Source organism: Chiloscyllium plagiosum, unplaced genomic scaffold (assembly GCF_037043375.1).
Source record: "Chiloscyllium plagiosum isolate Xiang-an unplaced genomic scaffold, Cpla_swu_hap1 HiC_scaffold_26, whole genome shotgun sequence".
NCBI lineage: Eukaryota > Metazoa > Chordata > Chondrichthyes > Orectolobiformes > Hemiscylliidae > Chiloscyllium > Chiloscyllium plagiosum.
Genome location: NW_028270164.1, coordinates 62,344,626 through 62,369,238, shown reverse-complemented (window position 1 = coordinate 62,369,238; position 24,613 = coordinate 62,344,626). Strand labels below are relative to the sequence as shown.

General features: G+C 42.1%; 1 protein-coding gene across 1 annotated transcript in view; it reads left to right on the top strand.

The window, feature by feature from the left end:
* The first annotated feature begins 2,936 nt into the window (after positions 1-2,936).
* LOC122562957 (immunoglobulin gamma-1 heavy chain-like) overlaps positions 2,937-24,613 on the top strand; it is a 28,610-nt gene continuing 6,933 nt past the window's right edge. Inside the window, exon 1 of the mRNA XM_087973798.1 lies at positions 2,937-3,072. Within this exon, the coding sequence (XP_087829924.1) occupies positions 2,937-3,072 (136 nt within the window). The remainder of the gene's footprint in view (positions 3,073-24,613) is intronic.

Below are 24,613 nucleotides of genomic sequence, written 5' to 3'. Positions count from 1 at the left end.
ACATTAGCAGGCAGGGCATTCCACACCCTTACCACTCACTGCATAAAGAACCTGCCTCTGACATCTGTCTTAAATCTATCACCCCTCAACTTGTAGTTATACCCCCCTCATACAAGCTGACGTCATCATCCTAGGAAAAAGACTCTCCCTGTCTACCCTATCTAGTCCTCTGCTCATCTTGTATGTCTCTATCAAATCCACCTTAGCCTTCTTCTCTCCAATGAGAACAGACCCAGGTCTCTCAGCCTTTCCTCATAAGACCTTCCCTCCAGACCAGGCAACATCCTGGTAAATCTCCTCTGCACCTTTTCCACATCCTTCCTGTAATGGGGCGAGCAGAACTGTACCACTTTCATGATACTGAATCACACAAGGTGCAAACCCAATCCAAGCAAATTTATAATATTTTAATAACTTGATGAAAATAAACAGGAAAGAAAGCAATTCTGTGCACAGCATTTAGCTGTAGAAATGCAAAACATTCCTGGAACTGAAAATTTTAAATTAAAAAACACAGCAACTGGTGGAGATACCCAGGTCTAGCAGCATCTGTGAATAAACAGAAAAAGTTAATAAAGTGGAAGACCATGTCAAGCAAAGAGAAGTCTGAAGTTTGAAGACCTGGCTAATGACAAGGTCCATTAAGATAGGGAGAAGAACTGTGTCCCTCAAAAAGGGGGATAAGAAGGAGGATCCAAATGCCCCAAGAGACCACATCAGCATTTTTTAATTTTCTACTCTGAGAAGTGCTCAAAGATCAGGAGTGAATTTCCTTGAATGTCCACTGGAGATGTTACAAAGAAGCTGAGAAATGTGGTTCACAGTACAACACAAGGATAATCTACCATATGAGAAGGCTTCACATCATCAATGTTGCCCATGACACAATAAATTGATTGAGATCACAAAAGGTAAAATGATAGGGTTTTTTTTTTCGATTTTGCATTTCTGTGTCACACTGAACATCCTCATTGGTGTGAGCCCAGAGTTTCTCATGGGCTCTGATGGTTACTAAAATATGTGAAAACATTGAGCAGCAGTGTCAGGAGAAATGGCAGAGCCAGTATTAGAATGAGGTGGAGGAACTCGACTGTGACCCAGACACAAGAGTAATAAACACCAGTTGTTACCTCACAAAACCAGGGTAGTTCCTCAGCGCATATTGAGCTCTGAATATAAAATATCAGATGTTCTTTAAACAGCTCAGCACAAACACTTCCCAGAATCACAGCCACTATTTTCTCACTGCAATATTTACTTTTCAGTTTCTGCCAACAAATGGCCATAAATCGAACTAAGGTGAAAATGATGGTAAACCAGACAGAATAATCAATGGCTGCATAAAGCAGGATGGCGTGGATATTACACATGAGGATGGACCACAGGAAATCAAACTGTTCCTTATAAAAATGGGAATGTGCCTCAATCTTGAGCATAATAACCAGTAGATCTGCCAGTGCGATCACCCCTCCCCCCGCCCCCCGCCCCACCCCGGTAACGTCTGACACATGGAGACAATCCACGGTTTTTGTAACACTGGAAAAAGATCGTCACTATGTTCATTGTATGAGAAAAAAAGCTCATAATATAATAAATTTCAGTCCGAGTCAAATTCTGAAGCACCGAATTTTATTGAAACGTTCTTGCAAGAAGGGGTGACTAGCAAGTAGCCACCCCAATCCAGAAATTACTCCACAATTTATACAGTTTAATTCTCAGTACTTCCCCGTTTACCTTATTGGCCTTCAAACCCATCAATATTTCTTATTGTGTTCTGCACAATAAAACAGAGGGTGAAAACATTGACATCCTGAAAACTTGTCTCCCACTACCTTGAAGATAAACTGAGGTTGGAAATGTTTGCCTTTTAGTCTAAATTGTGGTCGATCCTCTGTCGTGAAGAAATATAAAGGCAGGGGAAATGTATTCACCCCTTAAATGCCTGAGGCAACCTTGAAACAGTATCTCCTTCTCCACAGTACGGGATCTCTTCCTTTGAGATCTTTTTGTTCAATTAACTGAAGTTTGACCGTTCAAAAATAATGTCAGCTCTAGAATTTTCTGGGGATGCCAGTTCTCGAATGTTTCGGAGAATGTTGGTTAAATAATATTATGGAGAATGTCAGTTACAGAGCGTTCCAGACAATCATCTGGATAATTCCCAGGTTCAGGAAAAGGCCAGTTTCCACCAGTATGTGACACACTAAGATGGGCAAGGTCTGGTTTTTCATCCATATAGGTACATAAAATTACAATCATCAAGAGGTCAGTCAGCCCTTCAAAACTGGTCAACTATTCAGTAAGATGGGGGCTGATCTGATGGTGTCCTGAGCTCCATGTTTGAAACCACAAGCTTTCAGAGCGGTCTCCTTTGGCAGGTGGAATCTCCATCTGACGAAGGGGCAACACCCCAAAAGCTGTGATTTCAAATGAACCTGTTGGACTATAACCTGGTGTTGTGTGACTTCTGACCTAGTCCACCCAGTCTAACACTGGCACCTCCACATCATACTAAGGAAAGAGTGGGAAGACAGGAAAATGACTAATGTAACACCCTGTTAAGGTGGTAGGGAGACAGAAGAGAGAAATTATAGACTGTTTAGACTGACCTTGGTCAATGGTTAGATTTGACATCGATTATTATGGAAGAGATTGTGGATTACTTGGAAGTGCAAAGCAAAATAAGAGCAAGTCAGCATGGCTTCATCAAGTAGAACTCATGCCCGATAATTCTGTTCGATTTCTTTAAAGATGTAATGAACAAACTAAACAAAGGTGAGCCAGTAGACTTGGATTTCAGTAGGCTTTGATAAACTGCCAGACAGGAGGCTGCTGTATAAGGTAAGTGCCCATGATGTTTGGGATAAGATACTGACGTGCATGGAGGATTGGCTGACCGGCAGGAGGCTGAGATTAAGGATAAAGAGGTCTACGAGATGGCAGCCAATGATCAGCAGAGTTTCATATATTTGAGACCACAACTGTTCACTCTGTACATTAACGAGCTGGATGAAGGAACTGAAAGCATTGTTGCTGAACTTACAGATGACTCAAAGATAGATGGAGGGACAGGTGGTGTTGTGCAGGTGGGGAGACAGCAGAAAGACAAATCTCTGAAGGAGGGCAGGAGTGTTTACTAAGATAATTAAGAATATATACGGGATACTTTCGTATTCAAACATTGATTATAAGAGTTGGGAGGTTATAGAGTCATAGAGATGTACAGCAGGGAAACAAACCCTTCAGTGCAACGCATCCATGCCAACCAGATATCTTAGTCAAGAGTGTGATGCTGGAAAAGCAACAGTCAACAGTCTGTCCCTATTTTGTCCTTACCATCCTTCTTAAGTAGTGGCAACACGTTAGCCAAACTCCAGTCTTCCAGCACCTCACTTATGACTATCTATTATACAAATATCTCAGCAAGAGGCCCAGCAATCACTTCCCTAGCTTCCCACATAGTTCCAGGGTACAGCGAATCAGGTCCTGGGATTTAATCCACTTTTATGCATTTCAAGACATCCAGGACTACTTCCTCTGTAATGTGAAAATTTTGCAAAATGTCACTCTCTATTTCTCTACATTCTATACTTTCCATGTCCTTTTCCACAGTAAACACTGATGCAAAATGTTCTTAAGTATACTCCTACTGCCATTATACTCGTAGGATTCACTCGATCTATCCTGTCTATACCTGGTATATGCTTTCTTCTTCTCCCAATTTGGACATAATAAGCTTACAGTCTGTTGTTCGTTCATCATAGGAGGAATGGTGAGATTCTCACTGGGTCTTGCCTTACCTTGGCAGAGTGGAGAAGAAGCTGAAAATGTGTTGTTAGAAAAGAGCTGCAGGTCAGGTAGCATCCAAGGAGCAGGAGAATCGGCGTTTTGGGCATGAGCCCTTCTTCAGGAATAGCAGGCGAATCGACGTTTCGGGCATGAGCCCTTCTTCAGGAAGGGCTGCAGTCCTCACTTTCCCCTAGAGTGGAGAAGGACAGTGATGTCCCAACAATGTTGTACATTCCTCCTGAGGTCTGAGACTGCTCTAACCTGAGGACAACATCTGAGCAGGTAAGCAATCCTGATGCGGGGGTGGGGAGGAAGTCCTGCTTGTGCACCTCCCCACCCATGAGGATCTCCATGCCCACGCCTGTAATGCAGGTTTTGAAGCAGGCTCAATATCAGGCACTATGCAGGGTAGCTCCGCACAGACTGTGCTTGTCCAGGTGCACTATGGGCTTTCAAAGTGGCACTGATTCCCAGGATACTGGTTAATTCCAGGATCTCCGGTGAGTGCTAAGTTGTTCTGGGAATGGCGTGCAGAAAAAAGCTGAGGGAAACCCAATGTGATTCTCACTGCGAGGGCTTGAATGCCATTTAATGTGGGGAATTTGGTAAAATCCAGTCAACCTCATGTCGGAAATCACTCCCCAAATTCAAGACAACTCGCATTTTGCATAACAAAAGCAATAAGATGAAGTAAATACCTTGATCATTTGATTTCATATCTGATGGGTCACGTTTCATGAAGGCCCATCACCATCCTTGGGTATATCAATCCCACCAACAGGACAGACCCATCAGTGGTGGGGATTTTGTGGGATACAATAAGGAAAGGAGTTACCATAGAAATCCCCAACATTGATTCCTGAATGTGGAAAATCTTATGTTAACAGGTCAACAACAGAGTCATGGAATCCTGCAGCACAGAGAAAGGTCCTTTGGCCCAAACTGGCCCATGCTGACCAAGATGTTTTCCCTGCATTTGGCCTATATCCCTCTCAACCTTTCCTATCCATGTATTTGTAGAACACATCTACCACTCTGCCCTTATCAATCCTCTTTGTTACTTCTTCAAAAAACTCAATCAAGATTGTGAGCCATGATTTCCCACGCACAAAGCCATGTTGGCTATCCTTTATCAGTCCTTGCCATTCCAAATACAAATACATCCTGTCCCTCAGGATTCCATGCAACAACTTGCCCACCACCAAAGTCAAGCTCACTGGTCTATTGTTACTAGGCTTGTCCTTACCACCTTCGTTAAACAGTGGCACAACGTTAGCCAACCTCCAGTCTTCCAGGACCTCAACTGTAACTATCGATGATACAACTATCTCAGCAAGAGGCACAGCAATCACTTCCTTAGCTTCCCACAGAGTTCTAGGGTACACCTGATCAGGTCCTGGGGATTCTTCCGCCTTCGTGCGTTTCAAGTCACCCAGCACTTCCTCCTCTGTAATCTGGACATTTTTCAACTTGCAGCAAAAAGAAAGCAATAACAGGTCTAGGCCTTCAGTAGCAGTAGGTGTGAGTAGATAATGCCGGACCGATGGTAATTGAGCTCCAGGTTTTAAAGTAACAGTATGTGGAGGAGCAGAAAGGACTAAACCCACATGGTTAGGTTGGAGGGCCCACAGCGCGGGAGGTAAATCATTTAAAAGCCACGGACGATCAAAGGAAAGAGCATCCAAGGGGTTTAGCAGAGGACAGGTTGCACTGGCTGTAAAAGCAGGCAGACGCAGGCAGAAACAGTCCGGACCAAGCACTGCAATGTATAGGGAAGGCGAATCACCAGGAACAAGAAGCTTAAATGAAGTTGGAAACAAATGAGAACGCTTGTGCATGGAAGCCAAATCATCAACAGAACAGATTTTTTTCAGGACAAAGGGAATAAAAGGAGACACCTCAGAGGAAAGAACCTGGGACAGTGAGGTGGAAAGAGAAACCTCAGCTGCAAAACCCTGAAGCCCAACATAACAAAGGGCAGTCAGGGTCATATCTGAAACTGTATTCAAGTGAAGATCAGCAAGCATAGAGTATGGCAGATCAGGGACAGAGAGGTGGGCCACAGCACAACAAAAATCCTTAAAGGGACGACCCATTAAAAGGATCCAGCGCAGAAAAGAAACAGAGGAGACAAAGAGGAACTGTACCTGCGCAATGAGGGAAGATGAAAATGAGTGAAGCGGCTCAGTGGCACAGTGCCAACCATACACGGCGACGCCAGAGGGGGCGATGGTGATGTTTCAGTCAAGGCCACACGTAACATAGCGTAGTGTGACTCGGGAATCTCTAAAGCAAGGCCTTCAGGGGAACAATGAATAGAGACATTAAGTTTACACAGAGTCTCACAACCTAGCAAAGTGGACAGGCAGGAAGGTGAAATAATGGCTGAATCTGGAACCATAAGGTCCAACAGTAATAGGGATAGTATCAGAGAGGTGTTCAACCAAAGTAATACCAGAGGCACCGACAATGCGGACTAAGTCGGAACTCAGGGGTAAATGCCATTATGAGTGCCGCCAGGCAACAGAGTGACTTGGGTGAAGTTGCACGCTGCTTGCAGAAAGCCACTGAGACTGTCCCTGATTTTCTTGCTCAATTTAGAGATACATAGGAAAGATGAGTGGACCCTGAATCCACCAAAACTGGAACAGAACGCTCTCCCATTTCCACTGCAGTCATAGGATTTTCAGATGGGGAACGGCGAGGCATATCGAGATACCTATTGCACTCTCCCTAAACACTAGGGCGTCGGGAAGGATCTTTAAAGGGCTGGTGTTGGTATTGTGAATTAAAAGCGGTACGTGTGGGCGCACCACGCCATGAAGAGGCCACACAGCAGTTCCGCTCCCAGTGCCCATACTGACCACAAGTCATTTGTCAATACTGAACTCATTTGTCAATGTGGTGCAGACCCTGGGAATGAGAAGGAACAACATATAATCATGGCTGAGCTACCTTATCAACGTTTTTGCATAACAGACCCTGTCGATCCATGTTGTTAAGTGTAGTAAGATTTGAGGCATTTTTCCAAGTGAGGTTCTGAGCCATATAAACCAGGGCATGATGAGGCAGAAGTCAATTGATAAGCATCTGAACGGCTAGTTTTTTTTTCTTATCCTACATAAGAATCCTTGCTGAACCTTCCCATGTATCTCTAAATGGAGCAAGGAAATCAGGGACATTCATAATGGCATCTGTAACACATGTACCGGACCAAACAGAGCACTCCTCAGGCATGTCCCAGTGTTGTGATGGAAAATCAATAAAGCCTCGAACTGAACACCAATGGGAAGCGTAAGCCAATTGCAATAAAGTCGGCCCCTTCTGGGGAAGGCAGTCATAAATGTCACAAATTTGTAAAAGCCCCCAATAAAAAAGGGTATAGGTCACTTTGTTGGGTCAGGGGTGTCTTGTAACATTCCACAGACTTCCGTGTGTGTCCATCGTTTATCAAGTGGAGTGCGCCCTATCATTATTCTAGGCAACTGCGGGTTGAGACAACAATCAAGATCTGAGGAGCTGCCTCCTTCTGATTCAAGGGGTGATTGCTGCTGGTTTAAGTGAGTACAGTAGCGATGGCCACAGTGTGTGGAATCAGGTGGCTGTGGCAATGAAACACCAGACGTTGCCTGGGACATCGCAAGACCACTCCCCTGGGGGCGGGATTCACAACATGTTACTGGAGCAGCACTGGGCACAGCACCGTCTGCTCCCCATTGCCAGTAGTAACAAAGGGCACCAATCTCCTCCATAAGGGGATCAGATTGGGAAGGTGAAATAAGGATTTTGGGGTACTGAGGAGAATAAGGCAGGGGAGCCAAGGGTGTAGGAGAAGGAGAACACCCAGGGGATCGGTGAGGATATTTTGTTCTGGGAGGCTGGTGTCATTTACCAATCTCTTGAAACTTTTGAGACAAGTAAGCATTTAATTACGATCCCAGGGGGAGTCTCCACACCCTCCCTGAATGTCAACCAACCAATAGTCAATCTTATCTAATTTAGGGACAAGGGAGAATGTTTACAGGAGTCGTATAAAGCAACATTTGTTTAGGTATCGTTTACCAGCGTTTTAACCTTTTAACACAGACACAGAGACATCAGAACTGAAACACTGGCCTCTACACGGCCCAGTGTGCTTATTTCCGCGAGTGGCAGAATAGAGAAAAACAGTCGCCCCTGGTGAACACAGCTTGTCCTGTTTTATCGCAATAGCATACCCGGCCAGTAATCGCAAAATGAACCCGCTCACTTCTCACAAATAAATCCACCGACTATTCGCAAAACTCCTGCCGACTAGTTGCAAATAAAACCCGCCAATTCAAACAGGCTGAATAATAAATCAAAAGGAAAAGAAAATTAAGGGAAAGTTCTGGTCACCTTGCACAATAGAGGTCCTTCTGACTACGCCAAACTGTGGGGGATGGGATGAAAATATTCAGCCTGAGACTCGCTCGAATTAAAGAGAATGACTCACACCGCACAAGCCTTGAGTTATTGACTGTTTATTCCACGAGCTCATGGGGAGAGACAAGCTGGCCTACTGGTCACAAGTCTCTCCAACGAGATACCGAGTTGCGTGGTTATATAGGTTCCAATCATTTAACAATTAGCAAACTGTTAACTGAATCATAATGAATATGTGGGCAATTGACCCAATCACTAGCCCCAGTCATGTAGCTGTCTGGACAGTGTTAGTTAGTAGCTGATATGCAGGTGTTATTATTACAGTAGATTCTTGGGAAAGACGAACGTTCCTATACTGGGAAAGAGCTCACTACCAGGTGCTAACACAGCTACAAGGTCCACCACCTCACTGAGTCTGGGAACGTACAAACAGACGCTTCTATGAAAAATATAATGGATTCGAGGCTTTTAATATGTGACAAAATGGCCAGTTGTGTTATACCAAACTTCCCACAATACTTTTTTTAAAAAAGTTCTCAACATACTTATTTTGCATCAGAATTTACTGTGGAAAAGGATATGGAAGATATAGACTGTCGCAAAATAGATGGTGACATCTTGCAAAATGTCCAGATTACAGAGGAGGAAGTGCTGGATGTCTTGAAACGGTTATAAGTGGATAAAGCCCCAGGACCTGATCAGGTGTACCCGAGAACTCTGTGGGAAGCTAGAGAAGTGATTGCTGGGCCTTTTGCTGAGATGTTTGTATCATTGATAGTCACAGGTGAGGTGCTGGAAGGCTGGAGGTTGGCAAACGTGGTGCCACTGTTTAAGAAGGGTGGTAAAGACAAGCCAGGGAACTATACACCGGTGAGCCTGACCTCGGTGGTGGGCAAGTTGTTGGAGGGAATCCTGACGGACAGGATGTACATATATTTGGAAAGGCAAGGACTGATTAGGGATAGTCAACATGGCTTTGTGGGTGGGAAATCATGTCTCACAAACTTGATCGAGTTTTTTGAAGAAGTAACAAAGAAGACTGATGAGGGCAGAGCAATAGATGTGATCTATATGGACTTCAGTAAGGCGTTCGACAAGGTTCCACATGGGAGACTGATTAGCAAGGTTAGATCTTATGGAATACAGGGAGAACTAGCCAATTGGATACAGAACTGGCTCAAAGATAGAAGACAGAGGGTGGTGGTGGAGGGTTGTTTTTCAGACTGGAGGCCTGTGACCAGTGGAGTGCCATAAGGATCGGTGCTGGCCCTCTACTTTTTGTAATTTACATAAATGATTTGGATGCGAGCATAAGAGGTACAGTTAGTAACTTTGCAGATGACACCAAAATTGGAGGTGTAGTGAACAGCGAAGAGGGTTAACTCAGATTACAACAGGATCTGGACCAGATGGACCAATGGGCTGAGAAGTGGCAGATGGAGTTTAATTCAGATAAATGTGAGGTGCTGCATTTTGGGAAAACAAATCTTACCAGGACTTATACCCTTAATGGTAAGTTCCTAGAGAGTGTTGCTGAGCAAAGAGACCTTGGAGTGCAGGTTCATAGCTCCTTGAAGGTGGAAGTCGCAGGTAGATAGGATAGTGAAGAAGGCGTTTGGTATGCTCTCCTTTATTGGTCAGAGTATTGAGTAGAGGAGTTAGGAGGTCATGTTGCGGCTGCACAGGGCATTGGTCAGACCACAGTTGGAATATTGCGTTCAATTTTGGTCTCCTTCTTATCGGAAAGATGTTGTGAAACTTGAAAGTGTTCAGAAAAGATTTACAAGGATGTTGCCAGGGTTGGAGGATCTGAGAGGCTGAAGAGGCTGGGGCTGTTTTTCCTGGAGCATCGGAGGCTGAGGGGTGACCTTATAGAGGTTCACAAGATTATGAGGGGCATGGCTAGGATAAATAGACAAAGTCATTTCTCTGGGATCGGGGAGTCCAGAACTAGAGGACATAGATTTAGGGTGAGAGGGGAAAGATATAAAAGAGACCTAAGGGGCAACCTTTTCACGCAGAGGGTGGTACGTGTATGGAATGAACTGCCAGAGGATGTGGTGGAGGCTGCTACAATTGCAACATTTAAGAGGCATTTGGATGGGTATATGAATCGGAAGGGTTTGGAGGGATATGGGCTGGGTGCTGGCAGGTGGGACTATATTTGGTTGGGATATCTGAAGGGTCTGTTTCCATGCTGTACACCTCTATGACTCTATGATTCTGTACTACACTGGAATACTGTGAACTGTTCTGAGACTCATATCAAAGGCAAGATAGACTGGAATGTAAGACAATCCACATGAGGTTCAGTGGACTGATCCTGAGGATGGATGGACTGTCTTGAGAGCTGAGATTGAGTAGTTTGGGCCTGTACTAATTGGAACAAAGAAGATTCAGTACTGACTTTCTTAAATATCTATTATTTTCAGGAAATTTGATGGGTTGTATGCAGAAAGGTTGTTTCCCTTTGTGGGAGACCAGGTCATTGAGTATATTTATAGTTAACATCGATAGGTTCTTGAGTATCAAAGGGATCAAGGGTTATGGGAGAGCATGGCGTTGAGAAATTTATCAGCCATCATTGAATGGCAGAGCAGACTAATGGGCTGAATGGCTTAATTTCAGTCCCTATGTCTTATGGGAAAGTGTAGGACTGGGAGTATGAATTAGACGTTACAAATTTAAGGCAGAAGAGAATGTCCTTTCCCTGAATGCAGTGAATCTCTGGGAGTTTTTACCACAGAAGACTGTCATTCAGTATTTTCAAGGTTGGAATGGACAAATTTTGATTCGGTATGCTTCTGGGGTAAAGGCTGAAAAGTGGAGGTGAGAATTATTAGTTCATCCATGATGTCATTGAATGAAAGACCCAACTTCATTTGCTGAATGATCTGCGTCACTCTTCGCCACCTTCTCCCCAGCCCCAGCCCCCACCCATTTATCTCTCCACCCCGGAGACTCCCTGTCTTATTCCTGATGAAGGGCTTTTGCCTGAAACGCCAATTTTCCTGCTCCTCGGATGCTGCCTTACCTACTGTGCTTTTCCAGCACCACTCGAATCTTGACTCTGATCTCCAGCATCTGCTGTCCTCACGTTTACCTTCGTCTGGTTCTTTACAATTGACTTTAGCTCTAAGTTAGTCTTTTCAGAATTATGATAGGTCTTACTTAAATTTTCCTCAATTTCATCTTTTACAAGAACAGCCCAGTGCTTCAATTCCACTTCCTCGTGAATAAAGACAAGTCTCGATAACATCATTGACAGATCACCTTTCTCCCTCTTTTGTGGGGTTGCATTATTTCCCTATGCAGAGATTTCATTTATAACCCTTCAGTTCTGTTGAATATTTGTCAAACACAATGAAGGCTACTGCAGAGGAGATTAAAACTATATTTAAACCACCCTATCTCACACACTGTAGGCTTATGGGGCATGGAATATGCACATATTACACACATCACATATTAAAGCTCTCTCAGTGCTCATTCATTAAATACTGCAAGACTTGTTAAAAGACATTTTGCATGTGTGTGTGTTTGTGTGTCAGTGCCCATAGATTATTGTCTACCTGTACAGCAAAGTTAAATGCATAGTTATGTTCCATGTTCATTCTAGCATCAACATTCTGAAATCAAGAAGACAATGGTAGAGGTTCAAATCCCTTTACACTGTTACATCTAATATTTTCCATGATTGTACAGCTCACGTATGCGATGGGTAAATCTTTCACTACATTGTGCTGTGCAATCTTGTCAAACACATTTGGTTAAGCTGCAGAGTAGAGTTGCATTCAAGATTTCCCCCAGGGAAAACACCCTCAGTGTATGCACAATACATTCGAAACAGAATTAACCTCCCTCTTCACTTTAATATTAAACATTCCCAGAGATTTTTAGTAGAAGTTAATTATAAACTAAATATGCATCACACTGAGCCATCAAACATTCCTCAGCTAAGAATAATACTGGTGAGATACAATGAAAAGTCCTTTTCACAATAACAGACTAAAGCATCGCAGCTTTGATACATTAGAGCTTAGATGCTGAGCAGAGAACTTCCGTGTGTTCCCATCAAGCACTTCCAGTTCACTTAATACTCAGACGGGTTTTTGAGAAAATATTGCCCAATGGATTCAAATCTCTCGAGAAAGAATTGAATGGATTTGGCGGAGACGATACGTTGTTGACTTCATGGTATTGAGAAAAACAATTTTGGAGAGGCAAAATCCGGCATCAGATAAGTAAAAAAATGGGGAAAAGGCAGGAGGCGAAGAAAGAATGAGCGACAGAGACAGAAACATCAGCTGTGCCGACATATTTTAGATTACATTACTTACAATGTGGAAACAGGCCCTTTGGCCCAACAAGTTCACACCGACGCACACCCACCCAGACCCATTCCCCTACACCTAACACTATGGGCAATTTAGCATAGCCAATCCACCTAACCTGCACATTTTTTTGGACTGTGGGAGGAAACCGGAGCACCCGAAGGAAACCCACGCAGACATGGGGAGAAGGTGCAAACTCCACACAATCAATCACCTGAGGCAGGAATTGAACCCGGGTCTCTGGCGCTGTGAGGCAGCAGTGCTAACCACTGTGCCACCGTGCCGTTTTTTTATGAATAAACATGTAAAATGATCACTGTGCTTCTACGGTAAAACCACTGATATATTAAAAGGTCAAATATCAATTAACATTGGAATCCGTTGAATTATTTCCAGTTTTGCCACTATTCGCGTGCTGTGCTTGTGGGGAAATACAAACTTGGATTTTCTTGTCCTATAATCATTTTTGAGACGTCTATTCCTGTTTTTATTTACATAAATGCTTCATTGGTTTTAAAGAAGAGTTATAGAGTGATAGAGTGATAGAGATGTACAGCACAAGAAACAGACCTTTGGGTCAAAATGCATATCCATACAGATCACATTTCTCAATCCAATATAGGCCCACCTGCCAGCACCCGACCCATGTCCCTCCAAACCCTTCCTATTTATGTATCCATCCAGATGCTTTTTCGATGTTGCAATTGTACCAGCCTCCACCACTTCTTCTGGCAGCTCAACCCGCATATGCACCACCCTCTGTTTGAAAACATTGCCCCTTAGGTCTCTTTTATATCTTTCCCCTCTCACCTAAACCTATGCCCTCTGGTTCTGCACTCACCCACACCAGGGAAAAGATCTTGTCCATTTACCCTATCCATGCCCCTCATGATTTTATAAATTTCTACAAGGTCACCCCTCAGCCTCCGACGCTCCGGGGAAAAACAGCCACAGCCTCTTCAGCCTCTCCCTATAGCTCAAATCCTACAATCCTGGCAACATCCTTGTAAATCCCTTTACCTGCGAACATCTGCCCCCAGTAGAAGTTTTGCACATTCTATATTTGGTGCATCCATATACTGAATCAGAAATTTTTCTTGTACACACTTAACATATGCCATCTCTTGTACACACTTAACATATGCCATCTCCATCTAAACTCTTAACACTATGGCAGTCCCTGTCTATGTTTTGAAAGTTAAAATCCCCTACTATAACCACCCCATTATTCTTTCAGGTAACTAAAGTCTCCTTACAAAGTTGTTTCTCAATTTCCCACTGACTATTAGGTAGTCGATAATAAATTCCAATTAGGCGATCATCCCTTTCTTATTTCTCAGTTCGACCCAAATAACTTCCCTGGATGCATTTCTGGGAATAATTTCCCTCAGTACCGCGGTAATGCTATCCATTATCAAAAACGCCACTCCCCCTCCTCTCTTGACTCCCTTTCTTTCCTTCCTGTAGCATCGGTATCCTGGAATATTAAGCTGCCAGTCCAGTCCAGTCCATCCCTGAGCCATGTTTCTGTAATTGCTATGATATTCCAGTCCCATATTCCTAACAGGGAAGGGTTCATTTGCCTTCCCTGTTCGGCCACTTGCATTGAAATAAATGCAGTTTAATTTATCAGTCCTACCTTGTTCTTTGCTTTTTCCATGCCTACCCTGACTGTTTGACTTACTTCTGTTCTCAACTGTACCAGTCTCAGATTGATCTCTTTCCTCACTATCTCCCCGGGTCCAACCACTCCAACCCCACCCCACCCCCATCTTACTAGTTTAAATTCGCCCGAGCAGCTCGCGCAAATCTCCCTGTGCCCATTATTGCCCATCCAACTTAGGTGCAATAAGTCCTTCTCATACAGGTCAGTTCTACCCCAGAAGATATTCCAATGTTCTAACAATGTGATTCCTTCTCCTATACACCAGCTCCTCAGCCATGCATTTATTTGCTCTACCCTCCTATTCCTACCCTCACTAGCTCGTAGCACCAGGAGTATTCCAGATATTACTACTCTCAACGACCTCCTTTTTAAATTCTTGTCTGACTTTCTAGCGTTTCCCTTCAGAATCTTATCCTTTTCCCTTCCTATGTCATTAGTTCAAATGTGTACTATGATCACCTGCTGGGCCTTATGCCCCTTGACAACATTCTGCACCCTCTCAGAGATATCCTTGATCCTGGCACCAGGGAAGCAACACACTATTCTGATTTTTGTTGCTGGCCACAGACACATCTGTCTATGCTTTGGAATAGGGAGTCCCCTAACACAATTGATCTCTTGGAACCCAAAGTACCCTCAATGCATTAGAGCCAGTCTCGATACCAGAAATTTGGCTATTTGTGCTACATTTCCCTGAGAATCCATCACCCTCTACAATTTCCAAAACAGCTAGCTTGTTTGAAGTGGGGATAGCCGTAGAAAACCCCTGCACTACCTGCCTACCTGTCTTACCTTTCCTTTCCTTATTGCCTCTAACTATCTGAGGCTGAGGGGTGACCTTATAGAGATTTACAGAATTATGAGGGGCATGGATAAGATAAATAGGCAAAGTCTTTTCCCTGGGCTCCGGGAGTCCAAAACTAGAGGGCATAGGTTTAGGGTGAGAGGGGAAGGATATAAAAGAGACCTAAGGGGCAACATTATCATACAGAGGGTGGTACGTGTTAGGAATGAGCTGCCAGAGGAAGTAGTGGAGGCTGCTACAATTGCAACATTAAAGAGTCATTTGGATATGTATGTGAATCGAAAGGGTTTGGAGGGATATGGACCGGGTGCTGGCAGGTGGGACTAGATTGGGTTGTGATATCTGGTCGGCATGGACGGGTTGGACTGAAGGGTCTGTTTCTGTGTTGAACATCTCTATGACTCGATGTCAAGCTCCTTGAGTGTAGTTGAAGCTGCATCCATCCAGTCAAGTGGAGAAGTATACCATTACACTCCTGACATCTGCCTTTCGAGAGTCGATTAGCTTTGGAATTCAGGAGGGTGAGTTACTCGCTGCAGTTTTCCTAGCCTCTGGTCTGCACTTGTGACAACTGTGTTTATATGGAGTGTCCAGTTCAGTTTCTCGTTGACAATAAGAACCAGCATTTTGATAGTGAAGGATTCAGTGATGGTAACACTGTTAAGGTGTTCTGATTATATTGTCTCTTATTTACGGTGGTCATTGTCTGGCATTTTTGGGATGTGAATGCCACTTGCTACTTATCAGCCTAAGACTGGATATTTTCCAGATCTTGTTGTAAAATGGATTACATTTGTGTGTGAAAAATCACAAACTATGCTATCATCAATGCAGATTTCTCTTCTGATTTTATGATGGAGGGAAGGTCATTGATGAAGCAGCTGAAGATGATTGGACCTCAGACACTACCTTTACGAAATCCAACAGAGATGTGCTTTGGCTGAGAAGACTGACCTCCAGCAACCAGAACCATCTTCCAATGTGTGAGGTATGATTCCAGGCAGCGGAGAGTTTGTCACCCCATACACATAGATTCCAAAATTGCTAGGGCTCTGTAATATCACACTTAGCTTAATGTGACCTAAATGTCAAGGGTTTTCACTATCCCCTCATTTCTGGAACTTGGTTCTTTTTCCTTGTTTAAATCAAGTCTGTAATTCGGTCAGGAGCTGAATGGGCCTTGCATAACCCACATTGTGCGTCACTGAGCAGGTTATTGCTGAGCTAGTGCTGCTTGATCATTTTGTTGATAATATATTCCCATACCTAACTCATGACTGAGCATGGACTGATGGGGCATTCATTTGCCAGGTTGGTTTGAACTATTTTCTGTGCACAGGGCATGTCTGGCCTATTTTCCACATTGTTGGGTCGATGCCAGTGTTGTAGCTGCACTGGAAGTACTTGGTTAGCACTCATCATCAGTATTATTGCCAGACTTTTGTCAGGCACCATAATATTTGCCTTAACCAGTGCCTCTCAGCATGTCTTGATATCATGTAGAGAGAAGCAGATTGGCTGAAGACAGGTATCTGTCATATTAGTGACCCGACGATGTGGAGATGGATTACATAATTAGCACTTCTAACTGAAGATTGCTGCAAATGCTTCAGTCCTAACGTTTGCACTGATGTGTTGTGCTCTCCACCTTGGAGGATGGTAAGATCTGTGCAGCCTAGTTTTCCAATGAGTTGTTTAATTAACCACCACAATTCACAGCTTGATGTAGTAGCACTGCGGGACTTAGACCCAAGTCTCCTGAATTATAGTTAGATCTGAGTTTCCTGAATTACTAATCTAGCAACAAAACCTCGAGACCATCGCCTCCCCCACCCCCACCCCACCCCCAGTGAAGTCGATATGCACAGCAAAAGACCGCTTATCCTTTGAATTTTATAGGTTCCAACCATACCTCGCACATTCTCTTGAAGTGATGGTCCTTAAAAGCGCTTCACTTCACAGGCTTCAGGATAATATTCTACTTTCAATTCTTCTGCCTCACAAGCAAAGCCATCGATATAATGTTGTATTCTAAGGCTTTCTTCCTGGTTAATTGCAAAGCCATAAATTTTTCGCCTCATCTTTGAACTTACTGATCAAAAGTGCTACTTCGTGGCCAAACCATTAATCTGACTGCAATCAGCAAAGGATCCGGTACCAAAGTATTTTAATACACCACCAGACACAAGATTTCTTCACAAACTGTACTTTCGACCATTTCCCTCTGCCTTCTGCTACCAAATAAAGTTCAGATGCATTTCCCAAATTGCACCGGATCCCCTGCGCTCTTAATTTATTGAAGGTGCAAAATTTTGTCAAAAATCTGATTGAAGTTAGGAAGGATTGCATCCATTTTTTACACTTAACCACACATCTCATTGCCTCCTCGGAAAACAGTATCAACCATATCCGATATGATATCACTTCCACCAAAGCCACGCTGAATTTTAATGTTTAAAACTGACTTTTAATGAATGCTGTCTCTTAGATTTATTTTTCCCATAATTTCCTTGGCAACCAGAGAGGGAGTGCTGCGAAAGTTCAGCAGACTTTCATCAACCAAGATTCTATTGAATCACGGGACAAACTCAGTGATGTGTATAGCCTACTCCTGGTCACTATTTTCCTATGTTTCTATGATTCCTGTAAATAAGTACAATGCATGTATTGCTCCTCCTTTATCAACTGCGGCAATTCGTCAAAAACCTACAATGAACTGGAGGCATGATTTTCCCATTACAAAGTAATATTAATTTCACCTGATGGGCTTGATATTTCCGAAAAATAGCTTCTAATATATTCCCCATGCCCGAAGCTATGTTAACTGACAAGCAGTTTTCTGCTTTCTATATCTCCCCTTTTTAATAATGAATTTCAATTCACAATATTCCAATCTACTGGAACATTCCCTGAACCTCGGAAATTTTGGAAGCGAAAAACTAATGTATGAAATATTTCTCGAGTTGCTTATCTATTAATATCCGTGCATGAAGTTGACCATGATCCCGGGTTGTCAACAAGGAGCTCCAGCTATTTGTTCAGGAACACTTCACTGACGATTGTCATTTTGTTTCTATCTTAACCTCCTTTTATTTTCCCGATTTACCACCTATTTCTGATGTGTTACACATATCCTCTATCGACTGGACTGGAGCATACCTGTACAATTAATTGTCTATCTACTTATGGTTACTAGTTTGACTGACTCAATTTCGACAGTACCAACATCATTATTGTTAACTCTATTGTTGAAAGCATGTCAGTACTATCTCTAACTGTCTATTTCATCTTGCTAGCTAACTTTCACTTTTAGTCAGATACTTGTTTCCTTCTTAAACTTTTATTCTTCAACTTGTCCAAATATATCCAATTTCTGACTTAATACCTATCAGTGTGCAATAATATAAATTTACATTTATTTGGTGTTATTATTTAATTTTAAACCATGGATCATGACTGTTTTCCTTGAGTTTTGTTTTCTCACTCGACAGAAATTATCTCTGCGGTATAGTCTGAAATATCTAATCTAATGTCCGTTACTGCACCGTTATTAACTATTCCTTTATATGATGTACTCGCTCAGTTTAAGTAGTACTGTTTTCATATCTTCGGAATTGTCCTTATTTAATTTAAGAACATAAGTCTTGTGCCCTCTACTTGTGACCTCAGAAGGAATTCGAAAGAGGACTACATGGGATCATTATTTAATCAAATGTAACACCAGATCTACTAAACCACGTAATCTCTTCTCTTTCTCTCAGAAATTTGTCTCACACACATTCTCAGATCTTAAGTTTCTTCTTGATATTGTACATGAATGGAAGAAAAAAAAGAAAATAGCAAACTATTAACAAAGGAACATTCCAAGGCAGAAAGACCTGTTCTTTCTGATGCAACGTCTTTTTGCATTTTATCTGAGATAGCGCCCAACTTGCCTAAAGCTTTCTACTTTTAAACTGAGGTGAATGAGCGAAATTACTTATTGTCATTTAACTGCTTTCGCCTGGTGATAACGCTCACCTTATCTCTCTGACAGTTAATGCACTATAGTTTAAATAATCTTGTGTTTCTCATGTTTCATTCTCGTAATTGGGAATGGAATTGAACATAATGTTAAGACCAACAGTAATCTGGCCGTTTGCTCTCAATGTTGTCAGTGTGTGTTCACCCTCACAGGCAGGAAGACTGTGTTGATAACAGGAAAGTGGCACCTGGTTTATCATTCTCAACTGACACACAACTTCCTGTTTCTAAGCGCCGGCATCAAGCAGCACATCTCACTTCTGATCAGAAAATAAACCCAGGGGACACGATCAGGAGGAGACATCTGCCAATGTGGCCTGTGTCAGGATACAGAATACGTGGGGCCGTATATGATCACATTGAAGTGACATTTACCAAATCGACCTGTCCATCTGTTTCATGGTCCAGTTCTAGGACGTCGTTGGACGAGCCTCTGGACCACGTAACAAACTCATTCGATTCTCTAAAGTCTGGGACACATCGACTGCACCTTTTAATGTATTTGATCTTGTGCATTTTGTTATTCTCTCTTCTTATTTAATGTTCCCAGTTTTAGATGTTTTTCTGAATCCATCACTTCCTCACTCTAACACAGTGTTTGATTTATTTCCTCGATTTCATAAACAAAACAAAGGCAACGGATACACTCTTTATGTACAGATAGGTATGTCCGTGTGTCAGTGTAAAAGAATCAATATTTGGAGAGATCGCCTTTTCTGTACCTATATCTGTCGAGAGTGTGGTGCTGGAAAAACACAGCAGGTCAGGCAGCATCCGAGGAGCAGGAGAATTGACATTTCGGGCATAAGCCCTTCATCAGGAATTTAATGGAAGCAGTCTCAAGCCTAAACAGTTATACCTGCAAAATATCACTGTGGATCTTTCTTGACTCCAAAAAAAACAGATGCCCCTTTGATCCATGATTTCTAAAAGTTGCTTGCATGTCTGTTGAGAGACGTTGACAAATAACTTGTGAAGTGCAAATCAGTCAGGTTAAATTAACCTTTCGTGTGTTATTCCACACACAAAAAAACAAGCAAGGTGTTGTGAGGGCTCATCTATCTTCTGCGCAATGTTCTGAATTTAAGTTGCGTCTGGTTGGAGATGAAACTGGATGGTTTCTATAAAAGTATGGTGTGTGCCTTTCACTTTGTTAATTTGTTTTACTGACCTTAGTTGAACAAAGGGATGTTGCCCCAAACAGTGTCTGGGACCATTAATCAGACCATTAATTTCCACATCACCAGAGTGTTGGGTGGAGTTTATTGATATGTAATTGAAACGAAAGCTTGGATCATGTATGATATAAATCATGTGAATTAGAGCCTCTGAATTAAACAAAGTAGGAGGGATGGATTTAGAGTCCCCTGCAGTGGAAAGTTTTCATGACAGAGAGAGATCACTTTGCCCATCGGGCATGCTACCAGAAAACAGAGCCTTCGGCCAACACTTTGTAGCATATCGTTCGGGAACCTGCAGGTTCTCGCACTTGAAGTATATACAGTAGTCTAGCACATTTTAAATGATTTGAGTGTTCCTGCATCTACTACCTTTCATGGACTGAGTTTCCTGAATCTTCCATGTCATTTTGCAGCCAAACACTTATGTGTAAGCACCTCATTCACTGAACTTTCCCACCCAATCTAAAGAGTTTTTTTCCCATCTACTTCATCCGGATATGACATTGATGTGCTTCTCAAAAAAAAAAATCCCTCAACCTCCTCTGCTCCAACATGAACAATTCCAGGCAACTAGAATTTGCTAGTGCTGATTTCTTTCTGCCTTAGCAGGATCCACCGACACTCATTCTAAATTACTTACAATTTGACTGTAATGAGGTGACCAATTATTCTGCGATTAGATGAGACTGTGAGTGAGTGTGTGTGTGACCATGAGTATGTCTGTGTGGATGTATTCATTTATTCCAAATTGTAGTTGTTCTTATTTTTTGTTTTGTTAACGTTAACTAATATCGCATTAACTACAGTATTCCTCCAGCAACTGTGGAAATTACTTGTCGTTACCGAGTATTCACATCTAAATATGATGAAAATAGTGCAAAAACAATGAGCTGCTGTTACATTAGGGAACACTTTGTAAGATCTAATCCATTATCAAAACAGGTATGATCTCCAATCCTGTAAGTGCTGGCTTGTGGGGGTAAAGTAGAGGCAGAACTATATCATTATTCAAACAGTTAGTGCAGCCCTAAGGAATTTAATGACCTGTTCCCATATTTTGTTTCTCGAGTCATTTAGCTATTCTTGACTTATTTCTCAAAGGAAGCTAACATGAAAATTAATGCACACATGTTACCCAGAAATGCTGGCAGCAACACTTCTTTATTCGACCATCATCAGAGACATGAATTAAGCAAGTTAAAAAAAAAAACACTTTCCTTTGACCATTGTTGGCAACATGGTTTTCACACGGATCAAAGTATAAGGGGGAGGGGGGGGATGTAACGGAGAGGGTGTTCACTGTTCTCTGGCGTCTCATTGCGTTTTTGAGCAAGAGGTGAACCTGCAAAGTACGTTCAGGATGGTACTGTTGGTATTTCAGTCGACACTGTCCAGTCGATTCCATAAATCAGCAATGACATGGGGATCTATCTTTGTTTGATGGTGTTTGAAGCAAAATAAAATTGAACAATACCGAAAGGACAACTCTCTTTTAATGCTTTGAATCAATGGACGCTATATGTGACCCGGGGTGGAAGGACGATCTTTAGTTTAACAATATGGAGAGTGTGGGAGAACTGAGTCACTTTTGGCAATCCAGATAGACTGGAACTTTTTTCTTTCACTAGAACGTAAGAGTTCGAGAGATGAGCTCACATGAGTTTGTAAGGTGAACGGCAAATGTCTTTTCCCTAGAGTGGTGGGTGGAGGGGGGAGGGGGGGGAGGATTTCAAGAGTATGTGACATATTTTAAGGTGAGAGGATAAAAAAGTTAAAAAGATATCAGAGGCAACATTTTTTTCACAGAGAATGATTCATGCGTGGAATGAACTTCCAGAGGAAGAGTTGGGTGTGGGTACAGATACATCTTTTAAAAGACATGTTTGGGAGGATATGGGCCAAGTGCACACAGTTGGGATTAGTTTGATTTGGGTTATGGTCTGCATGGCCGGGTTGGACTGAAAGGACTATTTTCCCGCTGTTCACTCCATGACTAACTATCTGCTTATTTTTTTCTCAATATGATAGAGCGCTATAGTGATTCTCCAGTGAACTGTTAATGTTTCGAGTATGTCAGAGATTCCACAAATATTTCCATTAATAAGAGAAGGGACTACCTCTTCAAGTTATACAACTCAAGAATAATATTTCAGTCAACATTGTTGCTGAGTGGATCTGTTTAACCGGAGGCAGTGGTTTGATTATGGTTTGATGTTGGCTTTCTGGCAAATGGTCAACAGGAGACAAGATATTAGAATTAGAATTCCTACAGTGCAGAAAAGGCCTGTCAAATCCACACCGCCCCTTCGAAGAGTATTCCGCCCACACCCATTACCCTACAGTTCCCCTGATTAATGTACCTAACCTACACATCTTTGAACATTATGGACAATTTAGCATGGCCAATTCACCAAAGCTCCACATCTCTGGATCATGGGAGGAAACCAGAGAACCCCAGAGGAAATCTACGCAGATGCGGGGAGAATGCACAAACTCCACACAGACAGTCTCCCGAAGCCGGAATTGAAACTGGGTCCCTGGCGCTGTGAGGCAGCGGTGCTAACCACTGAGTCCACCGTACCTGCCCTAGAGCCTATAGTACCTGGTGTTCCCAGGTGGTTTCCTACCCAAATACTGCTTAGCTTCCAAGATCAGACATTTTCAAACTAGTATTGCCATAGGCAATATCTTTGATCTACTGCAGAAACTTCAGATGCTTCCGGTAAATGAAATTGAGAACTCGAGGACCATTTCTGCAGTCAGCTTAATTGTTGCCAACTATTGTATCTGGCAGATTAAAAGGGAGCATGAACCCCATTAAATAAAATCTAAGCAAGCAAACTATATTTTTCCCATTTACCCACAATGGACACATTTCGCTTGGCATTTCTTCTTTAACTGGGAAGGTCGCTGAATACAGTGTTCACTGTGTGACAATCAGAAAACAGGAAATTGATTGCAGGCCAGAAATTTCTGTTACTTTCACCTAAAGGTCATTCTAGTTAGTTAAGCGTGTTTATTCATTATCCTTCCTGAATATAAAGTTAATGGATTCAAACTCCCACATTGCAGTAACATTTGTAATCATCTGAAAGTAAATTAACAAACTTGAATTGAACTTGCATAACTTGTTGCACCATTCTCTGATTAATGCATCTCATAACAATTGAGTGGGACCTTTATACTGGTGTAATGTAATGGTTATTTTTTGCTGCTTTCAATTAATTAACAAACATTGTCATAGCCACCAAAGAGTAGAGAAATGTGCAGTTTATGACCTACATCTACAGAACTTATTATTTTAATACTCCGTAAGTTGCCAGACACTCCTGATATATCCACACAATTGCTTCCAAAGATTTGGATGTTGGTGTTTTTTTTAACTTATCAACCGGCCTGCTTCAGTTCATTAGATTCTCTTTCACAAGTTTATTGAGTGTTATTCACTGTCAATTCACTTTCAATTCACTTTTTATTGATCAGGCACACAGTTTTCCTTCACTATGCATTTTCAAATCTTAGGGTTGAAAAAGATACAAAGACAGATATTCTGCAATGTGAAGAATTTCTTCTAATCTCCCGGCCCAAACTGTTTAATGCACCCACATTATGAACACAATCACTTTAGATATCTTCATATTGGGCTGCCAAGATTGAATCTAGAAACGCCCATTAGAAATTATATGTTATTTTGTAATGTGAGAGAAATCTTGAATGTTAGCGAACATAAAGTCAGTAATTTTATTGTCTGATAAATTAATTGCACTCCTTTTTATCTCTATCTGCTTGTGGTTGAATGTAGAATTAAAGGGAGTTAATTTCTAATTGAATATTCTAAACATAATCACTTTGGACACTCTCTGTATTCACTTGCCTTAGTTGAATTTAGACACGTCCCTTATGAGTTACATGTGACGGAGACTTGGAGAGTCCAGAAGAAAAGTTAGTTATTTTCTTGGATAATAATATCTTTGATTTTAGTTTTATCTGCTTGTGAATGAATGTTGAAATAAAGAGAGCTAACATTTAAACTATCATCTGAAACAGACCTCAAACTTTTCAATTTCACTTTCACCATTAAAAAACACTTCCAAACAAGCTATTCCCAAGATGTGTGTACATCCATGTTTACGAAAATATCTCGTATAAATATATGAGCCCATCGTTTAGGGCTGTGCAAGGTGATACCAGGAAACCAACAGGTGGAACATGTAAGCCTGCCCCTTCTGATGGCCATATAAATCCTGGTCACTGGACCGTCATTCGATACTCCTAAATCTGGTTTGTTTAGAAAGGTCTTGTCAGAACCGCTTTCCACAAGTTAGCAGAATGATTATGTCAACAATGTTTCTCAGTTTGTTAGTGACTTTCTTTTCATGTGAGTGTTTTTGTTCATCTCTCTTTGTCACTG